The sequence below is a fragment of the Akanthomyces muscarius genome, chromosome 3 (assembly GCF_028009165.1).
Source record: "Akanthomyces muscarius strain Ve6 chromosome 3, whole genome shotgun sequence".
NCBI lineage: Eukaryota > Fungi > Ascomycota > Sordariomycetes > Hypocreales > Cordycipitaceae > Akanthomyces > Akanthomyces muscarius.
This window is the reverse complement of record NC_079243.1, coordinates 270,989-291,702: the sequence shown is the minus strand read 5'-3', so window position 1 is coordinate 291,702 and position 20,714 is coordinate 270,989. Positions and strand designations below refer to the sequence as shown.

The window sequence follows — 20,714 nt, the reverse complement described above, 5'->3', positions numbered from 1 at the left end:
TCCCTAACGGTTGGTTGCAAAATGTGATTGGCTGTGGCAGCTCGGCCCACATAAAGCTCAACATTTTGACTTTTTTCTCGCCGAGCGCCACTCCGAGCCTCCTCGTTTACCAGCACTGTAATCCCGCGGCAAGAACAGGCAGCTCTCTGAATCTCTGTTTCCCAAAACCGTGTCTGGGTCTTGTGACATAACGCCAGCGAAATGCCAAAACAGCGAGCTTGCGATGCCTGCTTCCAGAGAAAGGTTTGCCAAACCGTACCGGCATCGCCTACGTGGGGGCTAATCTTCGCCCAGATTCAGTGCGCATTACCCGGCCCCGGTTCTCCGTGTAATTGGTGCAGCCATCAAAACTTGGAATGCAAGTTTACCAGACAGCAGCGGGTAAGGACTAATATTCGGTATGTTGACCTCGGAAACCTGCAATCGGAATAAGTGGGCCGTATATCGTCTAATATTCCTGATAGTACTCCCCGTGCCACGGAAAATGAACGTTTGAAGGAGAGAGTCGCGCAGCTAGAGAACCTGTTGGCGCAGAAAGATCCTTCGGAGCATGCCACGTGTGGGCAAACAACATTAAATTCCTCTTCCGAAGCAAGCTCACAAGTAGCCACTGCTGAATGTTATCCACCCCCAACTCTGACCGACCAGGATTCACCAAATGCCTTTGGTAGCTATATCGCCTGGTCTACACGGGCTATTCAAGGCAACTGGTATCATCGCGGAACTAGGGTCTTTTCCGAGGACGGGCTGAGTTGGATGACGTTAATAACTGGCCAAGATACCAGAGTATTAAGAACATTTCTCTTTCACACCCCCGTCCGAACGACGCTTGTAGGACGTACACCTGCTTCTTCGTTATTCCCCGATTTTCCCAGTCGAGAATGCACCGAAAAAACGCTCCATAGCTTCCCGCAGTCTCTGTACTGTTTTATTTTCCCTTGCCTTGACAACGACAGCCTGGCTTTTATCACCAGTACGGCCTACGAGTCTTCGGATGATGGTCGCTCACACGTCGCTTTACCCCTGGCTGCTAGGGCTTTCATTCTTGCGGCATTTTGTGTGCTGCATTATTTGGAGGTGCCGGCATCCGCCGGCATACTACGTGACGCCGAATCATACGCAGAACAGGCGGACTTCATCTTGAACAGACTCGCCGGCTGTACAAACCCTATAGCTATTTACGCTGCTTTGTTGCTGGTACGTATGTGCTATTTTCGTTTGTGGATTACAGTATACAACTGAACAAAAAAAAAATTATTATGTGTTCTAGCAAAAATACCGAACGATAACTGGCCAACACCAAGGTGCTCTAGTGCTGCATGCAACTGCTTGCCGCATGGTTTGTGAGCTCGACGGGCACTTGCTGAAGCCACCGCAGACCGAAAGGCTGTTGAGCCTTGCTGAACAAGGCTGTGATTATCTAGTCCGAAAGCTGTTCTGGCAGTGCTTCGTTCTGGATAAAGACTACTCTCTCCTCTCGGGTAGACCTCCCATCCTCACCAGTAACTTTTGCGACGTGACGGTGCCAGAATCGCATATTGAAACCCAGCTATTACGCTACGAGCTGGAAGATGCACTTGGCCTGCTTGCTGTAGAAAAGCTCATACATTTCTACACCGGAGACCCTAGGTTGAGTGTATTGAAAGAAAAGATTGTTCAACTGCTCTACTCGCCGTCAGCCTTAACAGTTCCAGCACCCGAGCTTGTTTCTAGGATACGCCTGCTGGATGACGAGCTCGAGGGCTGGCGACTTACAGTTCCTTTAGAACTTCGGCCAAGCTTGTCGCGTCCGCGTCCGTCCAATACCAGATTTGGTACCCGTCTCCGATCTGTGCAGCTTCAGCTCGACTACCATTACACCATTGGCACCATTCATACAACTGTTCGAAGACTTGGAGCGAGTCTACAGAGATATACGACCATGCCTCGAGATATCCACAGCGTGATGCACTCAAGTACCGACATGTCCGTACAGGCTAGCCATTCGACTTTGAGAATGTTAGGGGAGCCAATACTAGCAGGTACATTTTCTCGAAAGCCTTGGTAAGTAAAATGGCAGGCAGATGCGTGTCTGAGCCAATTGCCTAGAAAGTAATGCTAAATAATATACGCTAGGCACGCTGCATTTCATGTCATTCTCGCTAGTCCACCGCTTTTTGTCAACATTCTCCTACACCCTCTTGAGGAACAGGCGCGAAAGGACATGGAGGCGCTCAGTCTGGCCTTAGATGTGTTGAGCGACATGGCCAGTCAATGCAATGGGTGCGTTGAGACAGAACTGTATAAACAGGGGAGAGCTTTTCTTACAGTGCTCATCAAACTAGCTGGCTTTGCTGTTGCAAAGGCACGAGAAGAATCGCAGCCGTGAGAGACAAGCCTCCCGGAAGCCACTGTTGCTGCCCATCTCTACATCGTCTTGACTAGAATGGCATGGACTGAATCCGTTGGCTCAGAAGTGCGAAGGGAACCGCGTCTAATCGAATGCCCCACCTTAATTTCGTGTAAATAGCTGTGTGCGAGAGCTTTTCTTATGAAACTCTCCTTGTCTCTTTGTGAATAATTACTTCATTCAAGTCGCACTCTACCTTGATGGCGCCCTTGTACCGTCACAGCTCCACTATGAGTGACGCGCCGGCGAGTTTAAGTCTGCATTGAAACAGCTTGTCAACGCGTTACAACACTTACACGGCCTCACCTTGTATCACGGCGACTTTCAGTCAGAGAACATTGATGTTATCCTACTGAATTTTGAAACACGCCCCCGAATGACAGCATGAGAATATCTAATTCAACAGGATATGGAAGATCTACATCGATGGATATTGGAATTTCTTTTCGGAGAGGAGAGTCAGCGGACAGATGGATGCCCGTTTGCCTATGGCGCCAGAGTCAACCAAAGCCACTCTGCCTGTGAGACGGCAAGATATGACGCCATCTGTGATGGCATCACTCATTCAGCCGCTCTACTCAAGGAGGTTGAGCTTTGTCCCGTGCTGAGTGGCGACTCCACTGAAAATGCAGACAGATTACCCTTTGCGACCATCGCCCACTCCGTCATCGTTCCGACCAGATCTCGCTGCCCGATACCGAACCTTGCGGGGATGTTGATGAAGTAGAGTCCTTCTACTACACGCACGGGCAGCACATCGTCACTGTTAGGAAGCTAGACGGTGAGTACGAGGTCAACCTTACGGAAATATTGCGTGCCGCTCGCCTCCCCCGAACCCAGCGCACGACACTCCTCAAGAAACACGCTGGCGCTGGCAATCAAAGACAGAGAGGATCTAAAGAACCTTGTTGGGTCACTCTGTCTCATGAAATGGCTATCACAAAAAGCCTCGGCATGGATGTACCCAGGCCTTTCGACTTGTCCGGGGGGGCGAACATCACGGAAGTCATCGGCATTAATGCACCCAAGCATCTCGGCCGGCCAAGACGCCACGTAATGGCCAGAGGGCGCACTTATTCGTCTACCCACTCTGAAAGGATGGAAGTCTACTAGAACAGTGCCGCAAAACGCGGCAGGATTTGGTAGCTGCGTGCTAGCTGATCACAGGCCTTCGACGGCGGCCGCGAGGCGAACCTAGCTATATAAGAGGTTCCCCCCCTTCCTCGTGAAGCAAACTTTTTTTCCTCCTCTCTTCTGCAGAAACCTACCACACCCGCGGCTGACCACACTCGATACCAAAACAGTCAGTCTCTGCCCACGCAGGCAACGATGTACGGACGAAGGTCGAGCCTCGCCGTCCGGTCTCCGCCTCGAGGACAGTCTTTGCCTGAGCGCTCAACGAAGTCCTGCTGGCTTCCGCCCGAGCTATGGCTAGCAGTCTGCGATCATTTTTCGGAGAATAAGGTGAGCTCCTTGAGTCACACAGCTCGCACGATGCACCAGCTACTTCAACCGTACCTCTGGCGTAGGAATGTGAAGGAGTCTGGCGCAACTTGCCTACCCTACCTGGCCACCGAAGGATATGTGCAACACATCCAGGCTTTGAAGAATCACAAAGGCTTCAGAGCCGACGCGCGGAACCACGATGGTGACACCGCTCTTCTTTGTGCGATTGAAGAAGATCACGAGAATGTCACCCTGGCACTCATCGAGCATGGTAGCCTACAAGTGAACATGCGAAATGGGCGTCGAGCATGGAGACCTCTTACTCTGGCGATATCCTCAGGCCTGACAAATGTTGTGCGCAAGGTTCTCGAGTGCGACAATATTGAGCCTAACGGTGTTCGGTACACGGACTACGGCCGACCCCTCTTCCTAGCATGTCAATCCAAAGACGCCGAGATTCTGAAACTGCTCCTCACCTCAAATGGCATTGATCTAAGCACCACGGACGGATACAGCCCTGCACGTCGCTGCTAGGTACGGGCCGGCGCCAACAGTCAAGGTACTACTCGACGATGGTAGGATCCCTCTATGCGCCAAAGACAGAGATGGTCACACCGCCCTGGGCACTGCTTTCATCTTCGGCAGATTTGACGTCATCGAGGTCATGTACGCATCCGGCATCCGGCCAGGACCATTGGTCCTTGATCGCGCCAGCGACTTCGGAAGTATTTTTACCTCCAAATTTCTGACACGAGATCACGGCTATCTTCGTCTTTCCATTTATCCATGTGCTGCTGCTCGTGGGCATCTTGAACTGGTCAGCCAGCTTCTTCCCTATACCCGCAGGCAGCAACGAGAAGAATCCCTAGCCCTAGCGGCATTCTATGGTCATACCGACGTTGTTGAACTGTTGTTGGAATACTTGAGCCCTAGCTTCAGGGACTGGTGGGACCGCACACCAAGGTGGTACGCCTGTTCGAAAGGCCCTGTCGTGATGTTTAGGCTTTTCGAATCCTTGAACTTGACACAGGGTCTTAAGCGGAAGAGGGGAGGGAAAGACCATGGGGAGCAGGGGAGGAGCAAGAGAAATCCTATTGTTATTGACTAGTATTGAAAAAGAGTAAATATCTGATTTCCTTCTTCATACTACATCAAGGGTGAGGAAATGTCTGCAGATTTTGCAGAATCTGGAAAACTTCCGGATCATCTATTGTCAATGTCCGGTCTGCGCCATAATTTAGTAGAACACAAGCGCTGGCGAGATGCATTCCCTTGGTGGCATTGAAAAGCACGGTTCTGCCTTCAGAACTCACAATATCAACATCTGCGACACTCACTACCGCTGAATTTGGCGTTGACGGGGTCCTTGCTGCCGAAGCTACCTAGACCGATGTATATCGCAATTTTGGCGGGAGGACACTTTGGATTAGTGAATTCTTCGAAATGCCCTTGGCCCCCCAAGTCCCGAAACTGCCACTGTCCCCAGGAGCCTCCCTTTCCTAGGTTACTTTGCTCGCTGTACTGGTACCTTTCAGCACCACCGTTTCGTCCTTTTTGGATCAGCAGCCTGTAGATGATTTCTGCCAACATGCTGACAACACGCGAGGCGTTTTTACTGACCTGCTGCCACAGTTCAACGACAAATTTGTCAAGAAGCTCCAGCGTACCAACATTTGTGGCTCTACGCCCTGCTCGAGCAGTGGGAAATGGCAATCGGGCGCAAAGAAAAACCGGCGATCGCCAAGACACGACAGGCCGATGAGGTGGTAGAAGCTCGGTTTCAAACCAGAAGAGATCCAGACTTTAGTGCAAATGGATCCGGTCCAACTCCGCGCAGTTACCGACGGATGAAGATTAATTCGGTTCTGCCAAGGGACCACCAGCTTATTATGGTAAAACCCATGCAGCGGTTCATACTCGGGACAAGAGGCATATATGTTCCTAGACAGGCTTTACGGGCCAATGCCGAGACCCCGTTTTTCTTTTGATGTTCATCTTCATTCAGCGATCAACAATCTTCTGCCTCCTGAGCCTCTTCCAAAAGAGCAGAAACATGATTCTTTGCTGAGCTGCCTATAAATACCACAGTCCCTAGCGTCTTAACTCTACATAGCCTAGGCATTGTAGCACCAGTTCAAGTTAGCACACCACCATATAAAACGGTTATCCTGGAGTGAACCCTTGTTCATCTAGATGCAGTAAGGAGTCCCTGTATAAACTCGCAGCGAGAGCGATTGCAGCGTGGCATCTAGGTAGTGTCGGTCGTCTCTGGAAGGATAACGAAGGGTTCGGTTGGAGATGAATGCCTGATGGTTTGGCTGGACTGGCCACTGTAACGAGTCTGCCTACCCGATTGGGTTTGCGAGTCTGGATCCGACGTTCTTGCCAAACCTTCCCATTACATCTACAGTGGGTCTGCAGTGCTGTTAGTGCACGCATACATCCACTGAGCGGCCCCTAACAACCCCCTATTACCATTGGGCTTCAAAGCCAGCACCATGTCCCCGACGACTTCCAGGCAGCGGCAGGTTCAATTCAGGACTCCTGAACGACCTGTCGCTGCCCTGGCAAGCACTCACCAGCTTGCGCGAAGGCGTATGCTGGAGAGCAGCTCCCCAGTACGCGCAGTTGATCCAGATGAAGCGCTCAGTAGCCTTACAGCGCACCGACATGAACAACAAGCAAGAAACAGAGCAGGGACGGAAGACCCCTTCACCGCACAAATTCCCATCCGATCGAGCCCCCCAGTACTCCAGCTCAGCTGCGACCGCCTCAGGGCGGCAACGGACAAAATTGCGGACGCAACTCAACGCCGTTATGATGACGAAATTAGCGTCCTCCGGCTTGTAATAGACGCCTTCAAATACATAAGCAACAACAAAATTGCCAATGCTGAACAACTCCGTCTCATGGAGACAGCTACCGAAAACCTCCCAGACCTATGGACAGCACTTATTGGGCTTGGCAAAGCCCAGCCCAACAAGAAGGACCGAAGCAGACATGCAGAAACCACGTACGCAAGCGTGGTACATCATCCGGCATCACAAGGCCAAACGATCTACGAATTGCGAATTTGTCGTGGCCCGGTTATTGGGAGCGGAGCTGAGTGTGATTGCGTTTAAGTACCTGGCATATATCCGACCGTTTAAGGACTTGCTCTTCCGCAACGGTCTCTGGGTTAACATCCAGGAAAGGAGTGCCGCAATAGAAGTAATTCCGTTGTTTTGGCTTGTGTGGCGTGACTTCTCGTCCATCGCATTGTGGCCAATAGTCGTGTTGCTGCCAAAAGTTGTATTATGGCCGAAAATCGTGTCGTGGCCGAAATCGTGTCGTGGCTGAAAGTCGTGCTGTGGCCGAAAGCCGTGTCGTGGCCGAAAATCATGTTGTGGCTAAAACGCATGCCGCGTAACACACGAACGCTTGGCCAAGGCCCTAATGGCCTCCTGGCTGTGTCATGGCCCGCTCGTCGTTTCTGAAAGACAGCAGGATGCTGCTTTCCAGCGAACAGCTTGTGCATTTGTTCATTTTTCAATTCTTTTTCTTTTGCTTCATGTTTGCTTCCTAGCTGTTGCCGTCAATCCGACAGCTCTTTCTGGATGAGCTTCTGGGCAACCTCTAGCAATGCAAGAGTCCGAACTTGAGTTTTAGGATGCGGGGATTATTGGAACACTGTCTTGCTGCCTCGTTCATTCCCTCAGTGCGAGCAAGTACGGCTTCTCTGCTTCTGGAAGGGCTATATGGTACACGCATATGGCGCGGGAGAGCTTCTGGGAGACTTATACACGGTCTCGGCCTTCAACACTGTGGTCAGAAATCCTCAGGTTTTCTCTTCGTTCTGTATTTGGAAGCCGACCACGGCACGGACTAAGATCGCTTCTCCTCCTTCAGCTTCTAGCGCTTTGTATAGACCGTGCGGAGCGCTATCAGTTTACAGGGCCCTGCCGTTGAATTCCGGTGCGCGATCTGTCCGCTGCGCTTCCTCAAACTCTTCGATGGCTTTCACGCATACACACTGCTCGCTTTCACTTCTAGCGATTGCTTTCCAGAAAATAAAAAGATAGTGACTGAAGAACGTAGCCAAGTGATGATTTGGGTTTTGTATTAAGAGTATCCAGCAATGACATAATAATTTTGGTCTCAAATAAAGCTTTCAGCCTTCAACGATTCAGAAATACATTAGTGAGGTGTACTTCGCGTGGCGATGAAACCTTAGCGTGACAGGTGACGCATGACGCGGACCTCGGCGGTAGCGTCGAAAATTGGAATAGCAAAGGCGACGCCGAGTATCGGGGCGCATTTGCCGATTTTGAGTTGGAAATTCTAGGGCAGCTTTTTCGACCTACATGGAGCACATGCGCCTAAGTTCTCTGACGTTGCAAGGATCAGTAGCTGTGTCGTCGAGACTGGGAATGGCATAGCCATAGGTCGCAACAGTTATGTAGAAGATCATCCGATGGCCTTGCCGGAGATTGTCGAAGCGGCGGTCATGCTAATAGCGGCAAAACTAATATCACCATCACACTGGACGTCGAAGAGCATCGCAAGTAGCTGCCAAAGCGTGCGTGCCGGTAACTTGCTTTGCGCAGAACTAGGTTCATTATTTCGCTTACACTATTTAAGTCGAAGAAAGGGCTGCATAGTGCGAGAAAAGGTCGGGTATGTAGGCAATACTTGCTCTGAATAACTTCCTGTGTCCCCGTATATTGTATACCATCCTGCAGCAAGTGGGCAATGAATGCATTTCACATTTATTCCTAGCAGCAGTGACACACTATGTAGGTTTATGCCGCCATATTATAGAAAGACTTTGGCTCGCGCAAGCTCTCCAACCTTGCAGGCCATGACGTTTGCCTGACCAGAGTTTGAGTTACGCAGCTTGCCTTTTAGCTACAACACGACTTTCGGTCATGACACGACTTGCAGCCACGACATCAGTTATGGCCACAGCACGGCTTTCGGCCATAACGCGATGTTTATTCCATCAGACTCCCTCAATAGTGGTGTTCTGTAGACGTTCGATGTTTTTGTCGCGGTGACAGCTAGGAAAACACTGTAATTGATTGCACTGGGCGGCACTTTCATATTTGTTTCCAGTTTTGAGCTCGGTTCAGCGCCGTGGCGCTGGCGGGCAGGCTCGACTAGACGCGGTGCTGAGTTTGAAGGTCATATTGATCGTAGCTTTTCAATTAATATGAAACTTATAGTCATGCTAGGAGGACGTTAGGTGGCCCTGGACGATGTGAGTGGTTTTTATACAGTCCTGGCTATCGTGCCTATAGGTTGATGCTCACCAGACCACTCTACACCCCACCGCACACATCTTTTCGGCCTGTGTTAAGTTCAACCTGACAAATACACACGCCAATCTCAGCTGCTTCAGGCTTAGTTTAGGCTGTTTCGCTTGTGGATCATTCCGTCTTATTCCATCGGCACTTTCCAAATTTAGTATGCGGCCGCGCGCAGCAACCAAAGTAGCAGATACACCAGCCCCTTGGCTCACCCATCTGTGTCGGCGGGTGCTCGTGCCGCGAGGCCGGATCTCTACTGAGTCTACGTATCCCTTCAAAAGCTGCGTGGGTAGTATCTGTATGTTTTCTGTGACTGTGGAGACCGCACTCATTGATTTGTCGTCAAGGAAGGAAGAAAAGCGCCAAGTGTCATGTCTTGCATGTGCGCAGTTACATCCCTAGCGAGGATATCGCTATGCCTAACACAGGGCCGACCAGATTATTTGAAACCCTGTCCTGCTTTATTTCCAGTACAACGTTTAGGCTTGGTTACATTCTCCCTAGGTTCGGGACCGATTGTGTGTAAATTGTATGCTCCGCAAGCTTCGGGACCGTCACGGTTTGTGCAATTGAAATTAAGCGGTATATATTTTGTAGTGCTACAATGGGGCCGGCTGCACTGTAATACTGCCTGCGACCCCATTGCGACCCACCAAGGCACACCGACTTTGATAGGCGGTCCAGCGACGGTGGCGCATCTGCTGTGACCCAGAGGGATGATATACCTGGCCATCCCTTTCAAATTCGAGCTTGCGAAATATTTTAGACCATCTTCTTCCCAAATTCTGGTTGTTTCGCCCGTTCAGCTGCAGGAACTGGGTGGGGTATCCTCGATACACGCAGTGTTTTACGGGCTCTCGCCAAACAAGGAGGAATCTCTGTCCCATTTGCTGTCTAGTTTCGGTCCGTTTGAGACGAGGCTGGCGGCATGCAACACGAACGTGACTTCTCTGCCGCCGGGCTTCAGCTACTTTTCAAAGCTGAAGATCCATCTGTGCATTGCAGCACTGGGCACACTGAATCACAACTAGCACCGTCAGACACAGCCAACAGTCAGCAAAAAAATGACCGCGGATACAGTCGCCACAACGCTTACGGCCAGACATACACAAACACCTCCGACGATGTCTATTGCGACGTTTCTGCCCGAACCCCTCGCCACTGGTGGCTCATCTTTCACGATAAATATGAACTTTTCCCCCTAATACTGGTGCTGGTCAATGCCATCCCCGTCGTGCTTGTAGGCGCTTATACGTCCAAGCTAGCGGAGCAGCTTGCCAGCTACAGTTGTCTTCCTAACGGCGACTTTGTCATTCCCGGGAAGGGGAGCCTGTGGGACAAGAAACTTTTTTTCACTGTCGATATACTTGTGTCCAAAGACGCGGGGTGGAGTTTTACGCATGCCAAAGTCGTCGACATTGCCTGGGACACCGTTGTCGGGCGGGGCGCTCAGCTCCTCCTCGCCTACATGGCTTACCATGTTTTCCACAAGGCGCTCGTTCAGGTCATGGTGGAGCGACAAGTGGGATTCCCGACATATGGTGCTGTGGCCTTCGACACCGGCAAAGTTTCGTCGCTCTGGGCCTTTCTTCAGGCGCTAACTTCCCGCGCTTTTCCACTAACCTCCCATGGCCGCCGAGTCTTTACCGCCATGTTTGTCTGCACGGCTTATATAGCGTCGATACCAACTCTGCTCTCCGCCATGACGGGTTACGTCGCCGTCTACAGCCCATCGATAGAGATGCCGCCGACCTTGACTGCCCCAGGAGAGCCGGCTGCGCTAGAAAGTGATTGGGATTGTGCTCGCCAGGGGAATTGCTCCATTACACCGTGCTGGAGCACACCCTCGCCCGATGGTCTCTTGGCGGCGTGGGGAACTGTGCACGACCAAAACCGCAAAAACAGTCCGATACAGTCTCTACTTATGCCGGTACCCATACGATACAAGGACACCAGCAATGTTGTGGCATACTATGAGCGATACAAGGCCGACTATAACGCCGCCGCCAAAGATCCACGCTGTCAGAATAGTACGACTGGTCTAAATGTCACCATGCTGACGGATTGTGGCCCATTGAACAAGACGAGCGAGATCCGAGATAGTTTGAACTCCGCCGGATCTAGCAGCAGGATGATTAAGTTGGACGCGCCAATGCTCAACATCGAGGTGTGGCCATTTGATGAAGCTACCAACATGCCTTCCGCGTGGCTTTGCAATGACCTGATAATAAAGACCGCCGATCTCAACTCGCACAAGAACGTCACTGGTATTTGCACGTCTGTCAACTCGAACTATCAGTGGGGGTTCTCGTACCTCATTCTCCTTATCGTTTGCATCCTGCATCTTCTCTTTGCAGTCATCATGTACGCTCTCTGGCTAGAGGCAAGAAGGTGCAGTGTGGACGCAATCTCCGCATGGCGGAGAACGCCACTGAGGTGCGGTGCCGACGACGCCAGTCTGAAAACCCAGGACCTGGTCCGTAAGGCCGCTGCACGGCCGTCGATTATGACCAGCGCGATCGCTATAGTTAGCCAGGCCGAGCAGCATTATGGGGCCAATGTGAGCAGTTGGACGAACAGTAAACTGAACAAAAGGGTCTGGCGAGGTAGTAAAGGCATGCAAGCAAGGTAGCACACCACTGAACGTCGTTCAACCGAGTTGACTTCATTGACCACTAATGTCAACTCAACCCATCCAATATCATATTAGATTACATCACACGTTAATCGGTATCACCGATCCAGTGTTTCTTCTTCTTCTTCTTCTTAAGCTGCCTCCCAGTGACGATGATGGTGACAATGACCTCGTCGTGCCTGCCGTGGCTTAACACCGCTTCGTTATTTCTTCTACCTGCATCAGCTACGGTTGATTAGCCACGATTTTCGAGGTACCTGTACGTATTTGTATATATATATTTGTCTCTATTGGGCAGGCTTCTATCCCACAACACTTCACCTTTGTATCTTCGCCCTTTCTGCTCTTCCACCTCACTCTACTCTTTCCTCTCTCCCTCGTCTGTTCTGTCTAGGGCCCTTCTCGCCCTAACGCTCTAGTGAGTGCCTTCAGCGGACAGAACAGGCCCGGGCGTGCGCCTAGTGCTGGCCTGGCAGACCCTGCAAGTCTTCTCTTCTAGCGCTAAAGCTACCTGGAGAGCCACCTGGCCTCCACCGCTCTGTCATCAATGCCACTCTCTCTCTTATACTTTCCCCATCGCCGAGCTCTTTTCTCAAACACTGCCCTTCTTCTCTTCCCAGTCCCCGCGCACTTTCATACAACCTTGCTGTCCCTTCGTTGTATTGGTCATTCGTTCTTCCAATCTCATACCCGACCTTTACATTGCGCTGTCCCTGTTACGAATTACCTGCCCACCGTCTCATCCCTACAATTGCTCTACAGCCTGCTACACCGCGACTCACACCTCTCAACTCACGCTCACTCACATCTCCGTCTCTCCGCAGGCTTGCACCTCGCCACCTCTCTCAGTGACATCTATGAAGTCTTTCGCCGCGGCAAGCTCAATAACACATCATCGACTTGAACTTAAGATTTACGCTGCCGTGCCAACCCTAATCTCGCCCTCTCCTTCTCACCCCGGGTGCCCTGTAAACAAACGACCCAGTCCCACGCGACCCAACCTACTTAGTCCTATGCACAGCGCCATCACCGGCACCATGTTCAGCCAAAGGTAACCTTCTTGCGCCCTCGGATGCCGCCTTTCCCCTCTCTGCTAATTCAATACAGGACGAACTCTCAAAAGGCCGACGATGAATTGCTCGCCAAATTTCGCCAACAGTTTCCCCAAATAGGTGCCACCACCGAGGGGGGCTCGGCGGGCATTTCTCAAACCGCTGGCTTCCCAGACATGGTCACAACCGCTTCTGCACCGCTTAGATACGCCGCCTCGTTTATTATGCCACCACCTGCTTTGCATACTAACGATCACAGCATCTGGCCAGAGCTTCATGAACAAAAGCCAGCGCCAAGAGCCAACAACGACCCTTGGCGGTTCTCGCCTTCTCTGTTGGATCCCAACTCGTTTGCCAACGATTTGTATGCACCTACCATGGCCATGCTCCATTGCGTCACGACCCCCTTGGGCGCACCGCACTCCCTGGAAGCTATGCAGTCTGGCGCCGGCATGGACCCTTCGGCCATTCACACCGTGCCCAGCCAGCATATGCCTCACTTCCAGCCTTATCTGCAAGTGCTCGGCCAAACATTAGCACCGTCTTCCTTTGTCCACCAGGATACGGGCTACGAAACCATGAAGCAAGACCCGTCGCCCATGGGCTTCGAGGAACCTGACGCACGCCTGGTTGGTCTGCTGTGCAAGAGCCCACAGATGGCAAACGCTGCTTCGATGAGCCTTCCCTTGCCACCATCGGCCGAAAGGTTTCGATTCCACTCAACGCTCAACGCTCCCACAGCCATGGTGAAAGAGGCTGATGAGATCCCCATTACTTACCTTAACAAGGGGCAGACCTATCCTCTTTCCATTGCCGATACACAGGGTGCTCGCCCTGTCCAACCCGGAACACGGTATCGAACTTTAATCCGCGTTTCGTTCGAGGACGAGGAATAGCGATCAAAGCCTAGCGTCTGCTGGGCACTGTGGAAGGAAGGCAGAGGTACTAATGAGGCTCATCAGCGAGGAGGCAAGCTACGGGCAGCCGAAGGTGACGACAAGAGAACACGCAGCGAACTCGAATCCTCATCATTTGACGGCTTCTGCGTCACATGGACCCCTGGCACGGCCGGTATCCCCGAAGTCAATATTGCTGTCCGATTCAACTTCTTGTCGACTGATTTTAGCCAGCGCGAGAGTCGACGCTAACCTTCGAATCGATACTCTGACGCTTTCTCTTGCTATCCTTGACACCACTTTCAGCCTGAACAATTTGCTGCCTCAGCTTATCGATCGACCTTAATATGGGCAACGTCGTTCGAAAACTTGCGTTCGGCACCGTGATCCCGGAACAGCTTAACCTTACAGAAGCACACATCGAATTGGGCCTCGCCGTTGGCCTCGGGCTCATTTCTGCCCGCCAGTTGTGTAGTTTTGGCGCAGAGTCTCACGGAAATGCCCTTGACACCCTTGGAGTGGCAAAGTACAAAAGCACAAGCGGACGTGGTCCATGTCTTCCACTAGCTCTGCTAACGGCAGCCGTCCTTCGCTGGAAGACAACTTACACTTTCGACTGCAGACGCTGCAGGACATGTTTACCAGCACTCGCCCGATCAGTGTACTGTTTCTCCGTGGCGAAGAGCAGGACGATATGGATCTGTATCCTGTTTCCATGCCCGGCGACTTGTCTTTCGCCAAGCGCGAGGGCCGCACTTGGCAGGTGCGCCGCAGCCAATCACTACAGAGTCGCCCACTCGCACGGCAGGCGGGGCCAAACGCCCACCTCGCTATCGGGAGTCGGCATTTTCAGTTACGGTCGCATTTCATCATTTTTCATCTCTTGCTAGACATAATTCAAAATCTAAATCCCTGAAAGCCTACTTTTGATCTCAGGCTAACAAAAGCGTACAATATCCAGCTGTAGCGATGCGAGCCGGATGAAAGCTTTGACGTTGACAAACTCTTCGTCGCCAGCCTTAGGAGTTTAGTGCCTACAGCAACGTTTATATCCCCAATCGCACCAAATGCCGGCCGGAGATACCAAGCCAATCAATCTTTTCTTATGCCAAGGAAGTTGTAGCAGCGGGTGCTATACGAACTAGCACCTTTTTCTAGCCATAATATTTATGATCGTACCTCGATAAGATCCTTAACGCTCTTCACTGCTCAAGTGCGCGGAGAAAGTCAAAGCCAAGCGGACAAAGGTCTGGCCTGTCTAGCCCAAACCGACCGTCTTCATTGGTATACCATTGTATAAGCTTCATCGTGATCCCAGCAATGCTATTTATCACCTTTTTGAAGTCGAATTGATATTGGAGGAACTCCTGGCCTCTTGGGCCGGGTTGCATTTGCACACGTCGACCTACAGAGCTTCCTTGTTCCATGCATGTCGACGAAGATATTGGGGCATGTGAGCTGGCTATGACCCGAAGAGTTCTTTTCTAAGTACAAACGCCACTCCACGACCTATTCGTCTCAGCAGTGATTTTGATTGTCGCAGAAGTTGCGCAACTTACCTGCCCTGGGATAGATGCAAGCCGCAGGTCATTCATTAGAGATCCTTCTTACGTCTGCGAGAGACGAAGGTATGAACTTAAATGCGACGAAATATTCGTCCATGCTGGGGCACGGCGACTGGATCGACCTGTTCCGCTGCCGGTGCCCCGAGGGCCGCGATCGCCCGATCCGCGCCACGGGCGTCTTTGACGAGGATGCGCTGCGGGCCGACTGCATCGACGGGCTACGAGGGCTTCCCGGACGACGAGACGCACCGCCGCAATGAATGTCTCCAACGAATACATGCGGCACCGGCAAGTCAATGTGCATGCGAACTCGAACGACGGCGACGCTGCGTGTTCGGGCTTAAGATCACTTCTTGGGCCCAGCCGAGCGCGGTCAAAACGGCTCCTGTTTGTATTTTATTTAGCAAAAAGTGCAGCAGTCTAAGCGCCTCTGTCTATTAAGGTGCTTAAGCTGTCCACACGTGATCGCGACCAATACTGCTAGTTTAACGCAAAACCTGCCCGTTCCAGCTCTGATTCCCTAGCCAGAAATGGGTTTTCGTGTAATTGGAAAAGCGCAGGCAACAGAAGCTCCATATCACACATTGGTGCTGCAGCACATTCAGCACCCACGGTACTCTCTACCACTGCGTTACGAATAGCGCATTCAGATATAATATCCCACGTGGAGAAGTTAGGGCTGTGCGGCTTCCCCGAGTCGTCGAGTGGTGTCTTTCTGTCAATGGCCACATGTAAATTCCATTGATAGCTACAACAACGCAGGTTATATAGCGCCTGCTTAACGAAAGAATGGTACGGAGCCATTTCCGCAAGATGAGCGATATCGAGTTCTAGTGCCTCGCAGACGTCGGGGCTTGCTATAGAAGGCTTGCAAGCTGAGCTGTTGCTAGGATCACATCGCGTAGATGTGGAATTGATAGCGAGACGCGTAGTTGCTCCGGGCCGGTTGGCAAGTTGCATAACATCGTTGCTGATGTGCGCATTAGCCATCGGTTAATTTACTTGTTCAAGGAGGTCCAGAGGGTGAGTGGCTTTGGGAAATTCCATTCGTCTGATACTAATTCGGCATGTCGAACAGGAGGAAATTAATCGCGCTACCACCCTTAAGCTCCGATCGAAGAAACCACTCAAGCTAATTATTAACAACGACACACGGTGGCTGTCACAACTCTACATGATCCGCAGGGCTCTACGACTGAAAACCTCTGTCGAGCTCCTACTGATCAGGTATAAGGCCCAGTGGGAGGACGAGAATCGGTCTAAAAGGACTGGCCAAGTAACACAAGCCAAGTTGGCGAAAAAGCCACGTATTCTTCGAGACGAGAATCAACTAGCAGACAAAGACTGGGAGGTTCTTTACCATTTGGAGGCAGTTCTGACTGTTTTTGAGACTGTGGTAAAGACACTTGAGGGGGATGGACACATCCGTAAGCGTAAGCAGGGCTGGACCGGCTCCTACGGTAATATTTGGGACGTGATACTTGGCTCCGAGTTGCTGCTTAGCACGCTGGAAGAATACAAGCAGCTTGCTGCTGGTTTTTCTGATGCTGAGTACTTCCGTATCGGAATCAACCTTACTTGGGATAAGCTGGACGAGTATTATCGGCGGCTGGACGAGACGCCGATTTACTGTACCGCAATGGCGCTGCATCCAGCTTATCGTTGGGACTGGTTTGATGAAACGTGGTCTCAGAAGCCTAGTTGGGTTGAAAAGGCAAAAGAGATGGTTGCTGACGTCTGGCTGTCCGATTACGCCCATCTTGACGCTAGGACAACCAGCAGCAGAGGTGACGACGAGCCACCAGCAAAACGGCCCCGATTCTTCAACCCCTTCGAGAAGAACAGCCGTCTGCCAAGCTCAATACCAACCAATGCACCAGCTATAATTGGCGACGAGTACCAGGCGTGGCAGACGGATCGTGAGGCCGGCGACGGCAACGTTCGTGATCCAATTCGTTACTGGGTCACTAAGCAAAGCAGATATCCTAGGTTGTCGAGGATGGCCTTGGACTTCCTGACGATCCAGCCAATGTCAGCCGAGTGTGAGAGGCTGTTTTCAGCCGCTGGCAAGATGGTCTCGAGCTTGCGTACAGACTTAGATGCTGAGATTATCGGCATTTGCCAGGTTTTACGCTCTTGGTACCGTGCTGGCCTAATCAAGGACCTAGACCCGATGCTTAACTCACATGTTGAGAGTAAGCTGGATGCTACTTATGGGGCTCTAAGCGATGACGAGCTGGCATTGACAGAGTCAAAATGGCTATTCGATGGCGAGGACAGCGCCAGCGAGGTTGACGACTTATCACAGCTGCAACAGGCGGAAGAGTTGGTGGTATTAATTTTGGAAAGCGAGGCTGAACAGGCGCCGAGGAGGTTGTGAATGGCCTCAAAAATCCACTTTAAATACACGTGTGTACATCCACTACACTTAGGTACAAGATGTACTACATCCACTTTGTAATTGCCTGATATGTAGTACATCCACTCAACCTGCTCCAAATGTGGATGGATGTAGTGGTTAAAGAGTATGTTAGTGAGAAAAAGCCAGGAGATGGGGTCTACTACTGCAAGATTCGGGAATACCAGGGGAGATTCGGCGAGGAACACCCATACCTCGAGCATCGATGGTGGGGGCGTCTGGGGGCGTCATCGAAGTCAGAGAACAAGAAGAAACGACTAGAACAGCTCTGGAAACACCCGAAATTTACACCAGCATTTGACGCATTTCGCCACCTACCAGCTTTATACTGCGGGTTGCGGCTGAGCGCGATCAATAAAATGATTTCCATGCGATGCCACGAAGTAGTGTAACGATGGCTTATTTACTAAGTCACAGTAGGTCTGTTTCTTAGAGAGTAAGTCAGGCTTGAAGCTACAGGGTAGCACGTTGAGCAGTATCGTAGGCGTTCGTTAAGAGTAGAACTCTCAATAGTGAAACTATTGCTTAGATTGATCAATAGAGATCTAAACTATCTAGACTAGCTGCGGTCTTCCTTCTCTTCATATAGTAGTTTACCTCTCTATTGTACTCCTTGGATTAGTTCCTTCGCAACTAATCCTTCGATCAGTGTTACCCACTAATCGTCCGCTCTGCTTGGTCCACTGAGCACTGGCTCAGTAGGATCCACTAATCCGGGTGGTCACGTGACCACATGTCCTAATCGGGCGGAGTGCAGGCGCCTTTCGTCCAGGCCGTCAGCCTGGCCGCCCTGGGCCGCCTTTGTGTTACTTTTTCGTCGTTCGTAACAAGTAGGTCCGATATATCCGTATCTGACACCCAAAGCTGACCTGTAGGAACTTCTCTCATTTCTGAGGCACATCAAAGATTTCTGGTATCATATTTTTGATGGAGACGAGAGCGCCATGGAGAGACTTGATGAAGTCACTGTTCTCGCACTACAGCTCAAAGCACCTGGCGCTTGTGAAAAAGAAGCACGATCGGGTGCGAAAGCTCTTACGCGGGCTGTTGTATGAGAAAGCTGCCCACGACGGATGAGCCGTCTGACCGTGCTGGCGCTAGCATTGCCAACTCGACATTCTATTGAGTCTAATGTATTGTCAATTTGTTTGTATCCATGTGCTGGAGTTTTGTTGTGGCAGAGCATCACTTTTAAGTGTATTTTCTTCTCTGTCGGAGCAGTCTATGTGTATTTTTAGATTCCAAAGCACTCAAGCCCTCGTGTCACGGTGCGACCTGTGGGAGCATTCACAAGCCTAGACGCTGCGCCACGCAAAAGACTAGTATGCAAGACCGCCAGGTCTTGCACTGCTCTCACACATATAGCCAGAACAGACAGGATAGGACTACCAGCTGTGACACCTCGAGTGCTTATTTATAGACTTCAGAGCGCTCGAGGTTTGGAACACTCTAGGTATACTTATAGATTTCAGAGCACTCAAGGTTTAAAATATTCTAGGTATACTTATAGATTTTAGAGCATTCGAGGTTTAGAACACTCTAGGTATACTTATAGATTTTAGAGCATTCGAGGTTTAGAACACTCTACCAGTAGGTATATTTACAGATTTTAGAACACTCGAGGTTTAGAACACTCTAGGTATATTTATAGACTTCAGAGCTGTCGAGGTTTAGACCACTCTAGGCAATTTATAGATTTCAGAGCACTCAAGGTTATTTATAGACTTAAGAGCGCTTGAAGTTTAGAATATTCTAGATATATTTATAGATTTCAGAGCACTCGAGGTTTAACATAATTCCTGAATCCCAAGCAAAACATCACACCTCTACCAACTAACGGTTGCGACACCCCCCCCCTCCCCCCCCCGTGTTTCATACGTAGGTCCTGGATGAACGAGCTGAAACCGCTAAGCTGCCTGCTTTTCCATGAACAATATTCTGATATTCTACAGACAGATAGAATCGCACTCACCTTCCCTAGCACTACAGCGGTTCTTGTAACAGCCATCAGGTTGAGTTCCGGTGACGCCATGAGCAAGCGTGTCAGACTTTACTATAAAGAACTATCAGAAACATGGCCCTTTGTCATTATTCATCGCAAGCGTTTCGTTTCATTCTTGCTTTGGGGCACCTATAAATACCTATTACGGCCCCCCAACCCTTACAAATTCTAGCATTATAGTTTCGGATGGCCACAACTCGAGCATAGGACGGTTGATAAGTGGAGGTCCGAGTATAGCGGATTACACCCACGGCCGCTCATCATTGTCTCTAGTAGTCACCTTGCTGTCCAGCTGGAGCTCTCCTCACGCAGCGCCATACATAAATATTGCTATTCACCACCAAGCCGGTGTTTACAAAGCGGTGCCTAGAGTACGGCCATGAAATGAAGGCGGACAACCGAAAATCCAAACCACCTCCGTTGCATCTGCGTAGCTATCAGCAGTATGTGCCAGGTAAAACCGAGGGCCACTCACCTCTTCCGACTCGGATTCGCTCGCCATTGGATCCCAATTCTGCAAAAACGACGCCACTTTGTGCGTCACTTTCTCATTTGCGCATCGTATCACCTGCAAAAGAACTGTTGTCACCTACTACGCCAACGAGAACATCTACGATATCCAAGTCCAACTCAAGGTGAGACTACCGGTTAAGTTCAGCGTGCATCTTGACTTCTCACACGTTACAGTATACCCAGAATTGCCTCCCCCACGGTAACAGTGACGCGTACGTTGGCGCCACCTACTTTCACTGCGACTATTACGAATCAGGTGTCTGTGTCTTCAGTTGAGACCCAGTCGACTATTCAAAGTTCTAAAGCAGCGCAAGCAAGCGAATCATCGGCTACTGGATCCAACGGGGTAATTCCCCCTGCTGCAGTGGGGTTTCTAATCGGATTAAGTAGCCTAGCTGGTGCGCTACTAATTGTCGGGTTGATTGCGTTCTTCTGGAGAAGTCGAAAGAAACGGTTACGAGCAGAGGCTTTGAGGAAGCTCGAGATAGGTTGAGCCATAAGACAATTCA

The 20,714-nt window shown here is 50.8% G+C and overlaps 5 protein-coding genes across 5 annotated transcripts; all 5 read left to right on the top strand.

Annotated features, from left to right (window-relative positions):
* Positions 1 to 201: 201 nt before the first annotated feature.
* On the top strand, positions 202 to 2,368 carry LMH87_001431 (uncharacterized protein; the record flags this gene model as incomplete). The annotated part of the gene is made up of 5 exons (XM_056192703.1): positions 202 to 243; positions 295 to 398; positions 465 to 1,197; positions 1,379 to 2,043; positions 2,116 to 2,368. The coding sequence occupies 5 exons, from the start codon at positions 202 to 204 to the stop codon at positions 2,366 to 2,368; spliced, it is 1,797 nt and encodes a 598-aa protein (XP_056049813.1).
* Positions 2,369 to 3,883: 1,515 nt separating this feature from the next.
* Positions 3,884 to 4,369, top strand: LMH87_001430 (uncharacterized protein; the record flags this gene model as incomplete). Its single annotated transcript, XM_056192702.1, has 1 exon — positions 3,884 to 4,369. The coding sequence occupies one exon, from the start codon at positions 3,884 to 3,886 to the stop codon at positions 4,367 to 4,369; it is 486 nt and encodes a 161-aa protein (XP_056049812.1).
* Positions 4,370 to 10,051: 5,682 nt separating this feature from the next.
* On the top strand, positions 10,052 to 11,755 carry LMH87_001429 (uncharacterized protein; the record flags this gene model as incomplete). The annotated part of the gene is made up of 1 exon (XM_056192701.1): positions 10,052 to 11,755. The coding sequence occupies one exon, from the start codon at positions 10,052 to 10,054 to the stop codon at positions 11,753 to 11,755; it is 1,704 nt and encodes a 567-aa protein (XP_056049811.1).
* Positions 11,756 to 12,795: 1,040 nt separating this feature from the next.
* LMH87_001428 (uncharacterized protein) lies at positions 12,796 to 13,706 on the top strand (the record flags this gene model as incomplete). Its single annotated transcript, XM_056192700.1, has 2 exons — positions 12,796 to 12,809; positions 12,866 to 13,706. 2 exons carry the CDS (start codon positions 12,796 to 12,798, stop codon positions 13,704 to 13,706), a joined length of 855 nt encoding a protein of 284 aa, XP_056049810.1.
* A 2,739-nt stretch (positions 13,707 to 16,445) lies between these two features.
* On the top strand, positions 16,446 to 17,651 carry LMH87_001427 (uncharacterized protein; the record flags this gene model as incomplete). Its single annotated transcript, XM_056192699.1, has 1 exon — positions 16,446 to 17,651. One exon carries the CDS (start codon positions 16,446 to 16,448, stop codon positions 17,649 to 17,651), a length of 1,206 nt encoding a protein of 401 aa, XP_056049809.1.
* Positions 17,652 to 20,714: the final 3,063 nt, after the last annotated feature.